At 44.0% G+C, this 19249-nt stretch overlaps 1 protein-coding gene across 1 annotated transcript in view; it reads left to right on the top strand.

Annotated features, from left to right (window-relative positions):
- Positions 1-19249, top strand: part of LOC148508264 (uncharacterized) — a 43260-nt gene that overhangs the window by 20388 nt on the left and 3623 nt on the right. The window contains exon 2 of the mRNA XM_088444702.1: positions 18867-18983. Coding sequence (XP_088300828.1) covers positions 18867-18983 — 117 coding nt within the window. The remainder of the gene's footprint in view (positions 1-18866; positions 18984-19249) is intronic.

The raw sequence follows: 19249 nt of genomic DNA, 5'->3' as shown, positions 1-19249 counted from the left end.
TATTTTGCTCATTTTATGAATGAAAATTACAAAGGTTGTGGGTATTTTATGGAAATATGTAGGTTTGTCCAGGGTGGCCTCTTAGGCACACTGCGCCCAAACTTGTACTCATGTTCGTTCGTTCGTTTGTTTTACTTGCTTTAAGGTTAGTAAATGTGGTTTTGTGAATAAGATTTCCATATATTCTCTCTTTGTACATCCTAATGAAGGTCACTGATCACTTTAAGAGCATTAGAATTTAGTTAATTAGGTGCTAATGATGATTTTATAACAGGCGCCTTTCAGGCGCACTGCGCCCGAACCTGGGAGTCCCAGAGGTGTGCCTGATGCAGGGTTTATTTTGCTCTGAATCCGAGCGGTGAAACTTTTTATCATCACCACAGCAGGAGTAACTTTGAATATTACCGTTTGTTCCACAGAACAGGCAGGGAGCTTATGCTTCAGTTTGCATGGAGCAGAATGAACTGTGCCACTGACGACATTTTCTACTGGAGCACTACTTTATTTAAGGACATTGGAAAGGTGACATACTTGTTTATTATACAGAGCTCTTGTTTATTATATAGTCCTTGAATTTGCTTATTATTTGGAGATTAACTTCCTATATGGCAAGAGTTCTTAAAAATCTAACTATCAATCTAACTTCCCCTATGCTAATTAGCCTTACCCTAATTGCTGTCTGTGTGGACTAATACCATCTGTTTGTTGCTCCCGTCTATTTTTGAACATTATGTTTGGCTTAATTCCCACTTGCATTCTTTACTATGTATTTTTGACTGAAGTAGAAGTGTAATATATACTGGTGATTTATGATACACAATTTACCCACTGAATCTGATAGATTGCTCTTGAAGTTTTTATGTTATTTTGTACCTTACATCTGTGCATGATATATAAAATGTAATAAAGTTAAATTTAAATAAAGAACCTAGGGGTAAATTTACTAAAGGTTGATTTTAATCGATATTGATCAATTTTAAATCGATCTAAATCGATGTTGTGTTTCAGGGGCCAACATTGCACATTTAATAACATTTAAAAATCAATATTAAAAAAAATCTTCTCTTAGTAAATGTGCAATTTAGGCCCTGAATCAAAACATAGATTTAGATCAATTTAGATTGAATTAAATTCGATTAAATTAGACCTTTAGTAAATTTACCCTCTATTCTCTGTATTTTACTGAGAAAGCAAACACACTTAGAAGTATAACAAAAGTTTTTCTTGGATCCAGTGCTGTGAAGGTATTTCTGTCTTGCATCTCTATGCTTGCTCTATGATTTCTCTAAGCTTTGTGTACGCCAGACATCAAAAATCCTTGGCAACCCATGGCATACGTGTCCCAAGGTCAACCAAATCACTTAAGCTCCACGCTGTGTCCCCGCCCCTCCACCACATGTCTAGATGTGTCATCTTTGGGATGGCGTGCACCGCTTGACATACGCACTGTTCTGAAAATGCTTGAGACAAATCCAATTATCCTGTTGTAAGTTTGAATAGACTCTTATGTACTGCTCCAAACACTGGTTAATGCATTCAGTTGGGCTGTTTGTTTGAGGATTCAAAACTAGAAGATAGGCCTAACAGCATTTGTAAAGCTTTGCAGAAGGCCCTTTAAAAACTTGAAGCAAACTGAGTTTCTCTGTCAGAGACAATTGTTTGTGGAGCCCTAGTAGTTTGGATATGATGGATGAACACCTTTGCCATTTGAGAGGCACTGAATAATAGTTTCAAAGCACAAAGTGGGCCATATAAGTAAATCGATCAACAACTACTATTATTGTTGTAAAATCTTGTGATGGTGGAAGTTTAGAAAAGAAGTCCATAGCCAAGTCCCATAATGGATCCATGGGTATCGGCAAGGATTGCAAGAGTCTTGGATGTGAAGTATTATGTCATGCTGTCATGCACAAGTGTAGTGGGTTGTGACATAAATTTTAACTTCTTTGGACAGTTGTGACCACACAAAATAAGAAGACCCCAATGTGTGGTTTTATTGAATTCCAGGATGTCCAGCAATAATATCATGATGATATTTTTTGAAGATTTCCTGCTGACAACTGAGTTAGGCCCAAACATAGGAGATGTTAAGGAACAACATTCATCCAATAATTTTTGCATACCATGGTAATGGAGAAGATGAGAATTCTCGCCCTTATATTCCTGAAAGGCCTCTGCAAGCTGAGGGCCTGATTCAGAGCCGGCCGCTCTGACCAGAGTGCTCGCTCTGAATCAGGGCCCTCCTACCTATAAATGGAGTGACCTCCTGGCCGCTCGCATAGCTGTGGGTGACCACCCACAGCTTATGCGAGCGGCCAAAAAGATGGTTGCGATTGTCAAGACCATCGCGACCATCGGGCTTGCGACGAGACCCTGCGGTAGGGTCTCGCTGCCGCAAGCCCTGGAGTGCTTTTGGCTCTATCAGAGCCAAAAGCACTCCCACTGACATCACTAGTGATGTCAGTGGGGCCGGCCCCAGATGGTAGGCGTTCCCATGGGAATGCCTCCATCTGGGCAGCAACTCCCCCGGCACGCCCACCAAAGGGGGCGTGCTGTCACTCACCATCGACAGCACGCCCCCTTTGGTGCGAGACTCATAGCGACAGCATAAAAATCAACATAAGGTGATTCTCCATTCAGTGGGCCATAAGATTTTTGATTGTTGGTGTTTCACTCATTCCGGGTGAGTGGGATTACAATTTTTTATGTAACCACACTTTTTTGGAAAGCCCATCTGTTTATATTGGACTATTTTTTTATGTTGATTTTTATGCTGCTTTGTTTGAAGAATAAAAATATTTTTAACCAAGAATTTTGAACATCTGCACTTTATGAAGTGATGCTATATGAACTTGACGTTTACTGGAATATGTTGGTATGGTATTTCTGATTGAATACCCAGAGGGATAAACCTGCTGAGATGACCCACTGGGATATATAAAGATACCTTTTGTGGAACATCTAAACCTGAATTTAGGTGAGTTTGTTCCCTAAAGGGGGATACCCGCATGTAATACCCTTAAATTTAGATTGAGGAGGAAATATGAAAGATACCTTTTGATGAATGCATCTCACCTAGGATAGGTGAGTTACTCACTAGCTCATCTCGATCATACCTATCATACATGGGATTTATACACAGACTGTGTTTTTGTTTCTCTTCTTTTTGTTGAGAGGAAGATTCCATAGTACGTCGGGAACCAAAAGAGAGAGACAGCGCCCTGTGGACCATTCATTTGTGTTGTTTATATGTATCAAGGTGTAGTGCGCCTCAGAGTGGACTAGGGCTGCAGTCCAGGAGCGCAGGCTGTTGTGGTGATATTTTTTTGTACCATTTGCCCCAATGTATGCCACCATGTTCATGCATGCATACAAGACAAAACATATTCTGCCTAAATTTGGTGATAGGATTATTTACTTTAGTAGATTTATTGACGATATTTTTTTGATTTGGAGGGGCACCAAGGATAGTTTCAATCTTATGTTAAATGAGCTAAACCACCTAGATAGCATGATATGCTTGACTGGCCATTGTAACCGTGTCACTATTAACTTCGTGGATGTCACCATTAATCGTTTGGGTGACAATCTGAGTAGCACACTGTACAGGAAGGATACAGACCGGAACACTATTTTACAGACGACAAGTAACCACCCACCAAGTTTGAAGAATAGTCTTCTTATTTCTAAATTTATGAGAGTTATAAGAAACAACACAGACCCAGAGGTGGCTGAGATGCAGTTGCGTGAGATGTTTAATTGTTTCCTCGATAGAGGCTACAAGCGAAGTACAATTGAGGGATGACTCACAAGAGCACATAAGAAAGTGGCTACCAAACAAATAAGGCCAATGAACATATGATTTTTGTTTCCCAGTTTGATGAGGTCTTGCCACAAGTGGCCCAATCGATCAAGAAACATTGGACAGTAATAGCCACTGATCAGAGTTTGGGCCTAGCATGCAGAGATCCTCCAATGATGACCTATAGACATGGCAGGAATTTGAAACAACTACTAATGCACCCAAATAGAGCCCCTGCTCCAGGTGATCATACCTGGCTTATGATGCAGAAGCCAGGTTGTATTAAGTGCACAGGTTGCACCACCTGTCGCTTGATGATTACAAGTTCCAGCTTCCCACATCCACAGAATGGAAGTCCAATTCGGATACGTTATAAGTTACACTGCCAGTTAGATCATGTGGTGTATTTATTAACGTGCCCATGTGGACTGTCGTATGTGGGGATGGCGACCTGTAAGTTTCAGGAAAGAATGGCGAATCATCGTACATCAATACATCAGGCTCTATCAAGTCATTTTTTGTTACTGGGACATCAGCTTACTTCTTTAAGATGTTGTATCATCGATTGGGTGCCACCTCTAAAATGTGGTGAATTTTTCAACTTGATACTGTATTGCCAAATGGCCTTAATGAGGGCAATCCGCTCAATATCTTTTTGCGCTAGTAATATATTAAAAATTTCTTGGTGCTAGTAATAGATTAATGGTGGTAATACTAGCCTGTGGTGCTAGAGCTCAATTTTAAGTTTTGTTTTTTGGATCAATACACTCTCATGTAAAAACCTTTGGTTTTGTTTTTGTTGTTTATATTATTTTACATCAGGTAGGGGGGTATATGTATTTGGGTAATGTATCATGGGGTTATAACATTATGGTAATTGGTTATGCCCTCCGTTAACATATATGTGACTATGATAGGGATATATCCCTGTGTTATGGGTCTCTGGATGCCCCAGTTGATTAGTGCAATGGTGCCATTATATAGTTGTTTTTCATTATCTTATAAACATTGGTCTTCCACTGTAAAATATTAGCCTCTCTGCGATCATTAGGGTCTATTTTGACCTCCTGGCATTAACTATGATTATAGGATAATTTGGTTGCTATAATGATGACATATAACTCTTACTATAGCCAAGTGGCCATGGTAAAGACCAGTGAGCAGGCTTTGGTGACGCTGACACGCCATGGACGGTAATGACTGTCTGTCTGGATCCGGGTGCGTGGTTGTTGGCGGTGATGTGTGCGTTCCACTTGCCGGAAGCACCGTCACGTTGTCCCTGCTGCTCCTATATGCGGCTCACACACCGGAAGTGGTGATGTGATTATGCCGCTCTGCACTCATGGGTACTATGTGGTAAGTCCCGGTTGCTTGATTGATTAATTAACTATTGGTGGCTGCTAACCATTTGGTTTGGCACCATTTTGACTGATTGTTGGGGGTATTTAGTGGACCAGTGGGTGATGTTTAGTACGTATAGGAACCTCAAGGATTGGTTAACTATTGACGTGCATGATGTATTACTGTAACTCCTGAAGATGGTCCGGATGGGACCGAAACATCGAGATTGAATTACCTGTTTACTCATTATGTGAGGAATAAATTTTGATACTTCTTATGTGTAAAGCTGGTGAGTGCCCCTCATTATATATATATCTATATATATATATATATATATATATATTTTGTGACACAGTTAGGTTAGGGGGTCCCTCTCCTGGGTAGAGGACTTCTTCCTTACACACACACACAGCAGCAGGGAAGCAGCACACCAGTCTGGATGCCAGTACAAGCTGGTCGGCGCCAGTCTTTATTGTACAATGACAGAAATATAAAGAAAACATAAATATAAATCCTAGCCCTGTTGGGGCACTAACTTCACAGGTAGTTCCCTCACTACCAGAAGCTGGCAGGGCTTAATGCCCTCGCCAGCAACAAAGCACAGCACAGTACTCACAAATAGGTTTTTCAAGTGTCTCTGAGCAAACTCCCTGTCTGCTCTCCCAGGTGAGACAATCAGCCCTAAACAAACTAGGCTTATATTGGCCACTCTCAGGTGGAAAACTAACAAGCCTGTTACCAGGCTGCGAGAACCAAAACCTGGAGTGGCCGTGGGTGGAGCCCTCCCTCTCCTCTCACCCACAACCCCCAGGTCCCAAACTGGCTTTTCAAAAAGCCGAAACTCAAGCCTGCTACACTGCAGACTTTCTCCTGGGGGTTTAAAACACAAAAGACAGGAATCTGGGACAAATGTACCTGCCACAGACCACCAGTGATCCTATCACATATCCCCCCCCTTTGTTTCGACCTGTGGGGTGGAACAACTGAAGCCCCCAATCAATGAACGCGTGACAACGCATTAGCATTGGCCAGCTGGCTTCCTGGCCTGTGTTCCACTGAAAATTTTAAAGTTTGTAACTCCAAGAACCATCTTGTAATTCTCGCATTACTGTCCTTATTTTCAGACATCCACTTCAGAGGGGCATGGTCAGTGATCAATTTGAACTTTCTTCCGACCAAGTAGTACCTGAGAGCCTCTAACGCCCACTTTATGGCCAACGCCTCCTTCTCCACTGTGGCATAGTTTCTCTCATGTACATTCAACTTTCTGCTAAGATAGAAAATAGGGTGTTCCTCACCCTCCTTGTTCTGGGACAGGACCGCTCCTATACCTACTTCTGATGCATCGGTTTGTACTATGAATTCCCTTTCAAAATTAGGAGTCATCAGGACTGGTTGGGAACACAACGCTACTTTCAACTCCTGAAAAGCTTTCTCTGCCTCAGGACTCCATTTTACCATGACTTTTTGTTTGCCTTTGGTCAGGTCAGTCAGTGGGACTGCCATGGTGGCAAAGTTGGGTATAAACCTCCTGTAGTACCTCGTAATTCCCAAGAAGGCTCTCACCTGCTTCTTATTCAGAGGCCGTGGCCAGTTTTGTATGGCATCAACCTTATTGAGCTAAGGCTTTATCAGGCCTCTGCCAATGGTGTATCCCAGATATTTTACTTCCTCCATGCCTAGACAACACTTTTTTGGGTTGGCTGTCAAACCTGCCTTATAGATGGAGTCCAACACTGCTTGTACCCTGGGTAAGTGAGACTGCCAATCAGGACTATGAATGACCACGTCATCCAGATAAGCAGCCGCATACCGTCTATGGGGCCTTAGAATCCTGTCCATCATTCTTTGGAAGGTAGCAGGTGCCCCATGTAACCCGAAGGGCAACATCTTGTACTGAAACAAGCCCTCTGGTGCTGAAAAAGCTGTCTTTTGTTTGGCGCTCTCGGTTAACGGTACTTGCCAATACCCTTTGGTTAGGTCAAGAGTGGTTAAATACTTTGCCGTCCCTAGTCTCTCAATCAGTTCATCCACTCTTGGCATCGGGTAGGCATCGAATTTTGAAACGCTGTTCAACTTTCGGAAGTCATTGCAGAAACGCACACTCCCGTCGGGCTTTGGAATCAACACAATGGGACTTGACCATTCACTATGTGATTCTTCAATAACCCCTAACTCTAGCATATTTTTAATTTCTTTCGACACCGATTCTCTTTATGCTTCTGGTAACCTATAGGGCTTTAGATTAACTTTAACCCCTGGGTCAGTGATGATGTCATGTTTAATGACCGAGGTTTTCCCAGGTACGTCAGAGAACAGCACCCTATTTCTAATCAGAAACTCCTTGACCTCTTGTTGTTGAATTGCCAACAGGGTTTTTGCCACGGTCACTTCGAGAACTAAGGGCCCTGGATTTACTGGAGGGGCTCGGTCGGCCGACAGTACCATTCTATCTTTCCAGGGCTTTAACAGATTTATATGGTATATCTGTTCCGGCTTTCTTTTCCCCGGCTGGTAAACTTTGTAATTGACCTGCCCCACTCTTTCTAAGATTTCAAAGGGCCCTTGCCATTTAGCCAAAAGTTTATATTCCACAGTGGGAACCAATACTAACACTCTGTCCCCAGGAGCAAAGCTGCGTAACCGAGCATTGCGGTTGTATACCCTCTGCTGTGCCTGTTGAGCCTGTTCCAGGTGCTCTCTCACTATCGGCACTACCGCAGCAATTCTCTCCTGCATTTGAGAAACATACTCAATCACCGTTTTGTAAGGACTAGACTGCCCCTCCCATGTCTCTTTGGCAATGTCTAGTAACCCCCTTGGGTGTCTCCCATACAACAAGTCGAAGGGTGAAAACCCGGTGGAGGACTGGGGAACTTCTCTTATGGCCAACAATTGCACCCTGGTGGATTCCTGCAGAGCCCTGGTAGCTTCCTGCTGAGCTGCTGTAGTTTGGAGCAAGGCCTTAATTATGTCCTCCATTTTGTCCTGGGGTGTAGGTTGGAAGCTGAACCTTGCCTCTCTGAGCATTGGCTGACGCCTCCTCTATGGGACTCCAAGGACACAGCGTTATTTCCACACTCACAAATTGGGTGTCTGTCCCTTTAATTTTTAAACGGAAAGTTTTCCTCTCGCTGCAACTTCAGTATGTGTGGTTGCCCGCATTCTCCACCATATTGTGACACAGTTAGGTTAGGGGGTCCCTCTCCTGGGTAGAGGACTTCTTCCTTACACACACACACAGCAGCAGGGAAGCAGCACACCAGTCTGGATGCCAGTACAAGCTGGTCGGCGCCAGTCTTTATTGTACAATGACAGAAATATAAAGAAAACATAAATATAAATCCTAGCCCTGTCGGGGCACTAACTTCACAGGTAGTTCCCTCACTACCAGAACCTGGCAGGGCCTAATGCCCTTGCCAGCAACAAAGCACAGCACAGTACTCACAAATAGGTTTTTCAAGTGTCTCTGAGCAAACTCCCTGTCTGCTCTCCCAGGTGAGACAATCAGCCCTAAACAAACTAGACTTATATTGGCCACTCTCAGGTGGAAAACTAACAAGCCTGTTACCAGGCTGCGAGAACCAAAACCTGGAGTGGCCGTGGGTGGAGCCCTCCCTCTCCTCTCACCCACAACCCCCAGGTCCCAAACTGGCTTTTCAAAAAGCCAAAACTCAAGCCTGCTACACTGCAGACTTTCTCCTGGGGGTTTAAAACACAAAAGACAGGAATCTGGGACAAATGTACCTGCCACAGACCACTTTACCAGTGATCCTATCACAATATATACATAATATGTGTGTGTATATATATATATATATATATATATATATAAAAATCACAAATGATATGCGTACACAGGTCCATGCATTCAGTCTTTAAAAGTTCAGAGCAGCATCATTGTACCATCACATAGTGTGAGGCGCACAGTCACCAGTAGCACTACCCTGTGTACCAGCGTCTTGTGTCCACATTCAAAGCTGCCAGAATCACTCCTTGATGTCACATCATCTGGCCACGCCCAATGTATTTCATCACTCCGTTCTCTGATTGGACTTCGTCAGGGGGTGTCTGTTTTAATAAATTTTAGTAACAATTTTTTTTTACTCTCTATATATCAGGAGCGATAAACGAAGTCTAAAAGTGCACACATTTCATGTCCAGAAGGCATGAGGCTTTTGGAAAAGGGTTCACTTTGCTTTAGGGGACATGACTGAGCTTTTTATTTAACATACTGTGTTTCCCCGATAATAAGACCTACCCCGAAAATAAGTCCTACCCTTACTTTAGAAACCCGGTCCAAAATAAGCCCTGCCCTGAAATTAAGACCTACCAAAATCCCCATTTTGAGCTGGGAACGCTTCAGAGGCCAGAGTTCCCAGTCATGCAGTGCGCGTGTGACATCATGACGTCACCCACGTGCTGAGGATCCTGCATGGCCACGCCTGCTGGATCATGTTAGATCCAGTCAGCGCACAAGTGAGAGGGACATCCCGGACGGCGGCGAGTCAAGTAAGTACCGTACTGTACTGGTGGGTGGGGGATCAATTACAGGGGGCTTGCACAGCAATAAGGGAGGCTGCATAAGAGACACTGATACAGGGGGGCGCCTGCACAAGCGGCACTGCTACCATACAAGGGAGGCTGCATAAGGGACACTGCTACAGGGGGGCTGCATAAGGGGCACTTCTACAAGGGGACCTGCATAAGGGGCACTGCTGTCAATGTTAATTAAAATAAGACCTACCCCGAAAACTATGGTGTTTTTTTGAGCAAAAAAAAAAATAAGACAGTGTCTTATTATCGGGGAAACACGGTACCTTCCCTTTTCAGGCACAGTTGAAGAGTCTGAAGTTAAATATGTCTTTAAAAAAAACAATGGAGTTTGCATAATATGGCTGGCAATATGGTCAGTGCAGTGGGCTGGCAACTGGTTCTGTGAAATGTTACTGCTCATGGGCTCTGAGCAAGGCAACAGCACTCCTGACTCTGCAACCAAAAAATAATGTGAAATGTCACTTTAAAACATCCTATGATAAATTACAACAAAAAAGTACATTACTTCTTGGCGCTGAGTTTTATTGTTTCCTTTGTTCACATAAATAGTTTCCATACAAATGAAAATAAAAACATACCATAATATAGTGTAGTGTTTTTTTGTAAACATTTGAGTCCATCCAATGTGAAATAAATGTCCTCAGGCTATCCCAAGTATAAAATAGGGGAGAGTCACTAGGTATGGTATGCGGTGTTATGACTCTTACTAGCTGAAGAGAAAAAGGGCCCATCAGGGGTTTCTGTGCTAGGCAGAGGAAAATCCACACATCAGATTAATCTGATTTATATACTCTTACTAGCTTTAGAATATGTGAAAGCCCATCATAAATCCTTCATTATATTCTTTGATCCAATAGGGTTAGTGTTCCCATAGGTAGCAGGTCATATATAAAGGAAATAGGAAAGAAATCTGCATAATACCATCAGATAAAGTGAATTACCAATTTAATGAATAGCATTGCTCTCGCAGGACGCTCGCAAGCGGATCGATGGTGCCCTAATGCACATGTGCACGATGGAGGGAGCTCCGTCGTGCGCATGCGCGAGATCCGGCGAGCAACGGGGTAGCCGTCGCTCGGGGTCTTGCACCAAAGGGGGCGTGCTGTCGATGGTGACTGACAGCATGCCCCCTTTGGTGGGCGTGCCGGGGGCATGGCTTCCAGACGGAGGCGTTCCCATGGGAACGCCTACCGTCTGGGTCAAGCCCCACTGACATCAGTAGTGATGTCAGTGGGAGTGATTTTGGCTCTGTAGGAGACCCTCCTACCGCAGGGTCTTGTCGCAAGCCTGATGGTCAAGACCATCGCGACCATCATCATGGACGCTTGCATAAGCTGTGGGCAGGGCCATCTCTTCCATTGGGCTTGTTGGGCAGTTGCCCAAGGGCCCGAAGCTTGTAGGGGCCTGCCAACCCGCCCCTCTGCAGCCGCGGCCAGTTAATAAATTGTGATATTTTTATAAGCCAGCTGCCGGTGCACTGTATTCTGTTCTAACCTCCCCCATCCCCCCCCCCCTCCGGTGACGAGTGCTCACCTCAGTCCCAGTTTCACTTCATCCGCCGGCTTCAGACCAGTCTCTCTGCATGTGTGGGAGTTCTGATGGGCATGCAGGAGGGTTTAATGCTATTGACCATTTAACATTTTTTTTCCCATGAATGGGTGGGTAGGGGCTCCAGGGCATTGATTTGCCCAGAGCCCACACTGCTGTTAAGACAACCCTGGCTGTGGGTGGTAACCCACAGCTATGCGAGCGTCCAAGAGGCCGCTCCAAGTTGAGGTAGGAGGGCCCTGATTCATAGCGAGCGCTCTGGTCAGAGCGTCCGGCTCTGAATCAGGCCCAGTGTGCACTGTACCTAGGGAATTGAGGATTATGTAGCCTGTAAAGTGAGAGGGGGGCACTCTATATTGTTTGTCTATATGTGTGTGACTATATGTATGTGTATAAGTGTGTGGGTGTAGTATCAGTGGCATAAAATGGGGGAGGTTACGCAGGCACAGCATAAGGGACACTGCACTACTGGGGGCATTGATAAGGGGCACTACTGGGGGCACTGCATAAGGGACACTGCATAATGTGCACTACAACGGGGCATTGCATAAGGGGTACTACTACTGGTGGCACTTCATAATGTGCACTACAACTGGGGGCATTTTATAAGAGGCACTACTACTGGGAGCACTGCATAAGGTGAACTACTACAGGGGGCATTGCATAATGGGCATTGCTACTGGGGGCATTGCAAAAGGGCCACTACTACAGTGGGCATTGCATGAGGGGCATTACTACGGGGGGCATTAAGGTGCATATAGAATGGAAAGGAATGTTCCCAGAGTGACTCGCCCCCATTTTTCAGTGGCCACACCCCTTGTGGCATGTGGCAACGCCCACTTTTTCAGTGCGTGCACGTTGTGTGGGCGGGATTCAGTTTTTTTGTCTTGACCTGGGCTCTAAGTACCCTAGTTACGCCACTGGACTGTATATTAGGGTGTGACTATGTGTGTATAAGTGTGTGACAGTATATATGTTTATTAGTATGTGATTGTATATATGTGTGTGACTGTGTGTACAGATGTGTACTCACACATTCTTGCTACAGTCACACCATATAGCCCCTCTCAGTGCTCCAGGTCCCATGAGACTCTGCTAGCACCAAGTGTCTTTTTTTTTTGACGAAAATGCAACTATGGGCCTGATTCAGCATGGATCACTATTCTACCTACAGTATACGCACGCAACTGCGTTGCTAATATCAGCAGTGATATTTAAATGTGTGCATTCACATTGCGTATGAAGACTGACATAGGGACGCCCACTTCACCTTACTCACATCCGTAAACTTGGCCAACATAGTGAAACAATCAGTAGCATTGAGTTACATGGGACCCAGACGCACAGTTAAGGAAGCCCAGACCTCATTCAGGAATTGCTAACTTCTGTGCATGCAATAAGACAATCAGGAGGCATTTGGTATCGCAGTGGATAATTTATGCACGCCCATGCAACAGCGTTGAAACGCGCTGGAACGCCTGCGTTCGCACGGCCACCCCCAGTCACCACCCAGAAATGGCACATCCTGTCAATCACTCTGTCGTTCATCTGCGTAGCCTCTGCATATGTAGTTCTGACCGCAGCACCTGGTCTGTATACGCATGCGCAGTGCAAATTAATCGACTGATTGCGTGCATATTAGCAACTGCATTCCTTGCTGAATCAGGTCCTGTGTCACAATGTGATGTGACTAGGACGCACCAAGAGACTGTGCTGAATAATTTGATATGTGACACGTTTATATCTGTGTGCAATTGAGTCTCTGAATCAGTATACGAAGTGCTACAATGCAGCAACCAAGGCTTTTTTTCTACAAGTTCCGTTATGCTTTGTATACAAATTCAGTTGCACACAGATATACAAGTGTTGCATATCAAATGAATCGCTGCAGTTTCCTGATGTGTCCTAGTTGCATCGCATTGCAACTAAGATGCATTTTCAGCAAATTCTTAAATTCCCTTAATTCAGCTTTGCTGACTGTGACAACTTATATCTGATAGATCATTCCAGAATCAATTTACTTAAGTGCTCTAACTTCTTGTAAAGTGACACCTTAAAAAAGGGTTTGGTCTATTTGTCAGGCATTCATTATGTTGACATGAGAATGTCGCTATGGTCATAATGGTGACTGTGAATTTGTTGACATGTCCAAAATGATGTTATGTCGACTTTGTTAGAAGTCAACATAGTGTTTTTATTGTCATACTGTCCCTAACCTAAGAGGCAACCCTTACTCTAGGGTAACCATACCTCTATCCCTCATGGAAATGTCAACATTATGACAATGTCGAAATTTCCAATGTCAACATTCTGTCAATGTTTATGTTTTGCATGTGTTGACATTTTAATCATGTCTACATCATCAATGTTGACCTGCTTTCGGCATTGTGAATGTCGACATGTTAAACAGAGACATGGTGACTGCTTATGTTCAAGAACACCATCTTCCGCTCCTCTCAGCATGGGTTCAGGTCACTAAACCATGACAAGCTATAAAAGCACAGTCTTCCGTGCAGTATGAAAGTGGAGAAAAGAAGAATAATGAAGTAGACAGGAACCTAAAGGCTGTACTTAAGAACTTGGCTGTCTGCAAACTATTAATCTGCAGCCCCACAAACAATTTTATCTTACAATATTATCCGCTGTCTATCTCTGGTAGTGACAGGCACTAGGTCATGCCTGGTAGTGATACATTTCAGAGCAGAAATAGGCTAAAGATAATGTACTGTAGTCTGAGATGACCTTGTATTGCCTAATACAGTGATAGGCAAACTGATACACTCAATTGACTACATTGACAGCCCTCTAACCTTTTAAAGCTTGCATTTTGTTACCTTTATTCTCTGTAATAAATTCAAATAATACATCTATTCAAAGAGGGACAAATCTGTAATAACATATCAGCAGGCATTGTAAGCAAGTGTTAAAAGTTACAACCTTTAAATCTAACAATGAAGCAGGGAGAAGCTCTAGTTAAGATGTATAGGAGCATTGCCAGCGCCACCATTAGGCAGTTGCCTCTTGATAGTGCCGTTGAGTCCATTAAACTAAAAAATGAAGGCTGTCTAAAAGAGGCATATTTTTTTACATTGCGCTAGCGGCGACCGTGGGTCTAACCAGCCACAGTCGCAGCTGTCACTCAGTCACTTCACCCCACACATGACCACACTGGCAGTGCCAGTGCGAGGTCTCTGCTGCATCCACCTGGGGCTGTCAGCACTACAGTGCTGACGTGCTCTGTTTAAAAGTGTGGGTGCCTGCCCCCTGACCTTCTCTCTCCTTTCTTAATCCTCCTCTTCCTTTGCAGAGCCAAAGGATATTATTCAAGGGAAGCTGTTTAGAAAGGGGCATATGGAGTGGGCTAATGGCACGTGAAGGTGTCTGATGGCACATAAAGGGCATGTGGAGGGGTCTGATGGTGCTTAAGGGTCATGGGCAGTACCGGCGCTAGGCTTCTCTGTACCCAGAGACGTCCCATGATGCTCTGCCGCGCCCCTTCCCCCCCCTGCGCGTTTACCCATTAACACCAGCAAGAGAGTAGAGGGGGGACTTTTCCACCGGAGCCAGCCGATGGTGAGCTCAGACAGGGCACAGAGCTGCACCCTTTAGGCTATGGTGCTCCGGGCGACGGCCCTGCTAGCCTGTTCCTAGAGCCGCCACTGGTCATGTGGAGGGGTCTGATTGCACATAAGGGGCATATGGAGAGGCTGGATGGCACATAAAGATCATCTGGAAGGGAGAAAGGAAAAAGAGGCTAGCAAGAAACTGATAAGTGACAGTAGATAGATACACATATTACTATATATATGCTTTTTTGTGTCTCTGTGTCCAGTTCAAGCTGTGGTCACACTAACTTGAACTGCTGTAAACATACATATAATTTCTAGACAGAACAGGTTTGTCCAAAATGCATGTAGTATTTTCATTTTGTGCATATTATAAATATGTGATATTAAGGGGTAAATTTACTAAAGAGAGAGTTTTAGAAGTGGAGATGTTGCCCATAGCAACCAATTAGATTCTACTTAACATTTATCTAGCACCTTCTAGAAGATAATAGCTAGAGTCTTATTGGTTGCTATGGGCAACACCTCCTATTCTAAAAACTCTCACTTTAGTAAATTTCCCCCTAAGGGCGGGATGCATGACGCATAGCGCTTTCTAAGCGATGCATTCCGACGGTCATCGCATGCATGCCGGCGTTTGCAACTCCGGAATGCATGACAATCCCTGCAAAGGACCGCTCTGTCGGTAAGAGCGGCCCTTTGTGGTGGAGGAACTTCCAGGTCTATGACCCAGGAGCTCCTCCAGCACCCTTCTGCGCATGCGCAGAAGGACGAGAGTGCCGTGGGGGCTGCTGGGAGGGATCTGATTGGATCCCTCTATCAATACTCGGCGGAGAGAAGCCCATAGGCTTCTATGGGTTATGCCATCAGGTTGATGGCGTTATCCACCGCAGCCAAGTTGGTTGGTGCATATGAAAAATGCGGTCAAACCCGCATTTTCGGGGTTTGACTGCATTTTTACTATTGATGCATTTCGCCCTATAAGTCTTAATAAAGTTCTGTGTAAAATAAAAAATGATAATTAAAGTTCCAATTTCAGCCTAGATGCACTGCTGCTCACACATTAGCAACTGTAGTGGGCACCCAGCCTGGCACTTTCTTTCACACTGGCAAGGCCTGGAACATAATGGGCAGGGACAGTGGCCATATTGCCATGAGGGCATTGCGCCCTTTACGACAGCAAACCACCCTACAGCCATGTTTTAAAGCATGTACAGAGTTCTGGTATGCAACAGTATCAAATTTGTCTGGTTAATTTATTTTATTATTTTTAAATTAACAAGTGTTATCAGATGACAACTGTGTTATATGCACCAGGTTAAAGGTAGGAGAAAGCAGTATAAGAGCTTTGTTTATGTCACAAGTTGTGACTTGACAGTGTTAGTAAAAAATGCAAAAGTTATGGAGGTATATTTACTAAAGCAAGAGTTTTTAGAAGTGGAGATGTTGCCCATAGCAACCAATCCTATTCTACTTAACATTTATCTAGCACCTTCTAGAAGATAGTAGCTAGAATCTGATTGGTAGCTATGGGCAACATCTCCATTTCTAAAAACTCTCACTTTATTAAATGTACCCATAATACCCAATATGTACACAATATAGTATTTTAATGCAGTTAAATACACTTTTTGTCTGTGTCTGGATAGTTTGATTAATAAAAATAAAGTCACATTTTCCATGTAAAATTTAATTAAGTACAGACGGATATACAACATAAAATTACTAATTAAGTATCTGTTGTCTTCCATATATAGGGGTCTCTTTATCAATTTATTTTTGTGGAATATCCACCCAAAACACTTGTTTTCAGGGAGTACCCACTAATATTAAGAATATAGCTACGGGGTACTATAGCAGATAATTTTCGTTTGCAAAAGGTTTCTATGGGGGCTGCCTCAATGCCGAATTTACCAAACTCCGGAATGCAAACCATCTTCAGATAGCGTTAATCACTGTAGTCTATGGACTATTTACCACACATATGTTTTTAATTGCCATACAGCATATTTCTGGGGGGTCCGTAGGATATCTCCCCGGTGATGTCAGTGTGCACATGCGCAGTAGAGGCAGTGGCAGCGCATATATGCAATCACTTTACTTCTCACTAAGAGCTGCATAGTCTGCAGCCCCTAGGAGCCGGTTAGGGCTGGCAAAAAGGATTGCAGCCTGGACTGGCAGTCCCATCTCCCGCTGAGACTGCCTGTTGTATATCTGACTGGCAGGTGACACTTCCAATAGGAAGCCACTGCCAGTCACAGTAGTGTAGATGCACTGACTTTACACTGAAGTGGCCGATTTTACTGGGGGGGGGCTGCAGTCTCGCAGCCCCATGGCAAAATCCGCCACTGGTAATGATACATTAAGGCAATCAAAGATTTCTTATTGCCACAAATTGCAGTGATAAGGAATCTTTAATAATGGGGGCATACCACAAAAAATAAGAAAAATGTCCCTAAAAATCACTTGAGAATTTTATATTCTGACATGGACTGAATGCAAATATCAAATAATGTGAATGGACTACATCAGCCTCTGTGCTATGTCCTTGTACCTTTCGGCCTCCATAAGAAGGAAGGTGCGCGACTTCTGATCCAATGCGCCTAGTGCAAATGTGCACCATTACTGTGCTTCTCCCTCTACGTCCTCCAGACTGCAAAGAAATAATGCTGAGTATCTCCTAAGAGAGACCGTGCCATAGAGACGTGGCAGTGCCACTAAACACCATGGTGCCACCACTGCTAACCGGTCTGTGTTTTCCACTGCCATTACTGCATATACCTGCATTAAACTGCTGCTGGCTGCATCTGCTCATGCTGCATGTTCCTGCATTGTGCTGCATTACCCCTAGTGTTCTCTCACATCTTGCTGTCCTACCTGGTTAATAAACCAATCCCCGGCCAAGCTATTCATCCTGTGGACTGACCTCCATTATACACCGCTGACACCTATCAACATAGGTTCTGCCAACACTACCAGTGGGAGGGATGGTGAGGCAATCACCCAGTCAGAAGTGGCTGCCGATTGTCATCATCATCTGCAGGTCATGTTTTACATCAGGAGTCAAGCAACACTTATGTTTCCTGACAGGTACATACGTATCTGAGTCCAGGTCTGGCTAAGTTGCATTACAGGGACACACTACTCTTGACCTCTGCATCCACTCCCATCTTCTCCTATTCTGCATAATGAGTTTTAAGTGAAAGATGTAGGCACATATACATTAGCATGAAAGCGTTTTGTGCGCATGTGCAGTATGAAAGATTGGCCAATTAAAAAGTTCAACTCTACATGAACCACATTGTTATATTGTAATAGGTCTTTTCCTAGGTCTGAAGTCAAGAATTTTAAATAATGTCCATGTTTGTACCTAAATGGTTATCATAAAGAGGACAAAGGCAGAAAACTAATCAAGATGGCTATAAATGAGTCAGTTAGAAAGTCTTAAATCACTATTGGATGTCCAATTCTGTTCCAATGCTAGCTAAGTACATGTTTCCCGACTGCCCTAATATGGGGGTTCTGTCCTACTATCCTATCCAGGGCCGGATTGAGGGCCACATGGGCCTAGAGCTGAAAGTGACCAAGGGCCTATTATGAGAAGCAGAGGGGGTATGACCAGTGCTGTGAGGGTATGGCCAGTGCCATGTGGGTGTGTACACCAACTATACTCTCAGCCACAATGTCTCCGTAAATATGCGAAAGAAAAAAAAATGCTTCATTTTGTGAGGTAAATAGAAATACAATTTTATGACTTATGATTTAGGGCTGACCGTGTGGAGAGCAGATGGCCAGTCACCATCATGTTGTCATGACAATGGGCCTATTTTTATGTGGAGGCCTGGAGCTGTAGCTCCATCCGCCCCATTGTTAATCTGGCCCTGATCCTATCCACAGATAACACTGGTTCTACAGATTGGAAATTTGAGAGTCTATGTCACTTTCATGGTCACTCATCTACTACTGGTGAGCATGGCAATGAACGGGTGTTTGGAGAGAGGAAATAAAGGTCACTGTACGTAACTGTAACACTTTTCTATCGCTCATTGCAGGGAAAGAAAATCTTGTTTCTGGAAATGTATCAACAAGGTCCCTGTGGCAGCAGAGTGAGGCTGAGCTTCAAAGCGACACTAACTGGCAGTGGTAAGAAGAATCCTACTATTTGCCAGGTTAGTTGTTTATCAGTGCACAATAGAGCTGGCAGTACCTTGGCATGATACAGAAGTGGATGCACTATCAATGTCGGATGTAGTGGCGCAATTTCTTGCTACTGTCACACCACACATGCATCCCATATGCAGGTAGAGGTGTATTGAAAATGTAGTGGTGGTTTAGGGCATACACAGAGATGGTACATTTTATGGACGTGTTATGGGAGAGTTGCAGGTATGTTGGTGACTCTCGACCACTCACATTGGAGGCCTTACTTGGACGG

This window comes from Taudactylus pleione, unplaced genomic scaffold, assembly GCF_031769625.1.
Source record: "Taudactylus pleione unplaced genomic scaffold, aTauple2 ptg000372l, whole genome shotgun sequence".
Taxonomy (NCBI): domain Eukaryota; kingdom Metazoa; phylum Chordata; class Amphibia; order Anura; family Myobatrachidae; genus Taudactylus; species Taudactylus pleione.
The sequence above is the reverse complement of the archived record's forward strand: the minus strand, read 5'-3'. Positions and strand labels throughout refer to the sequence as shown.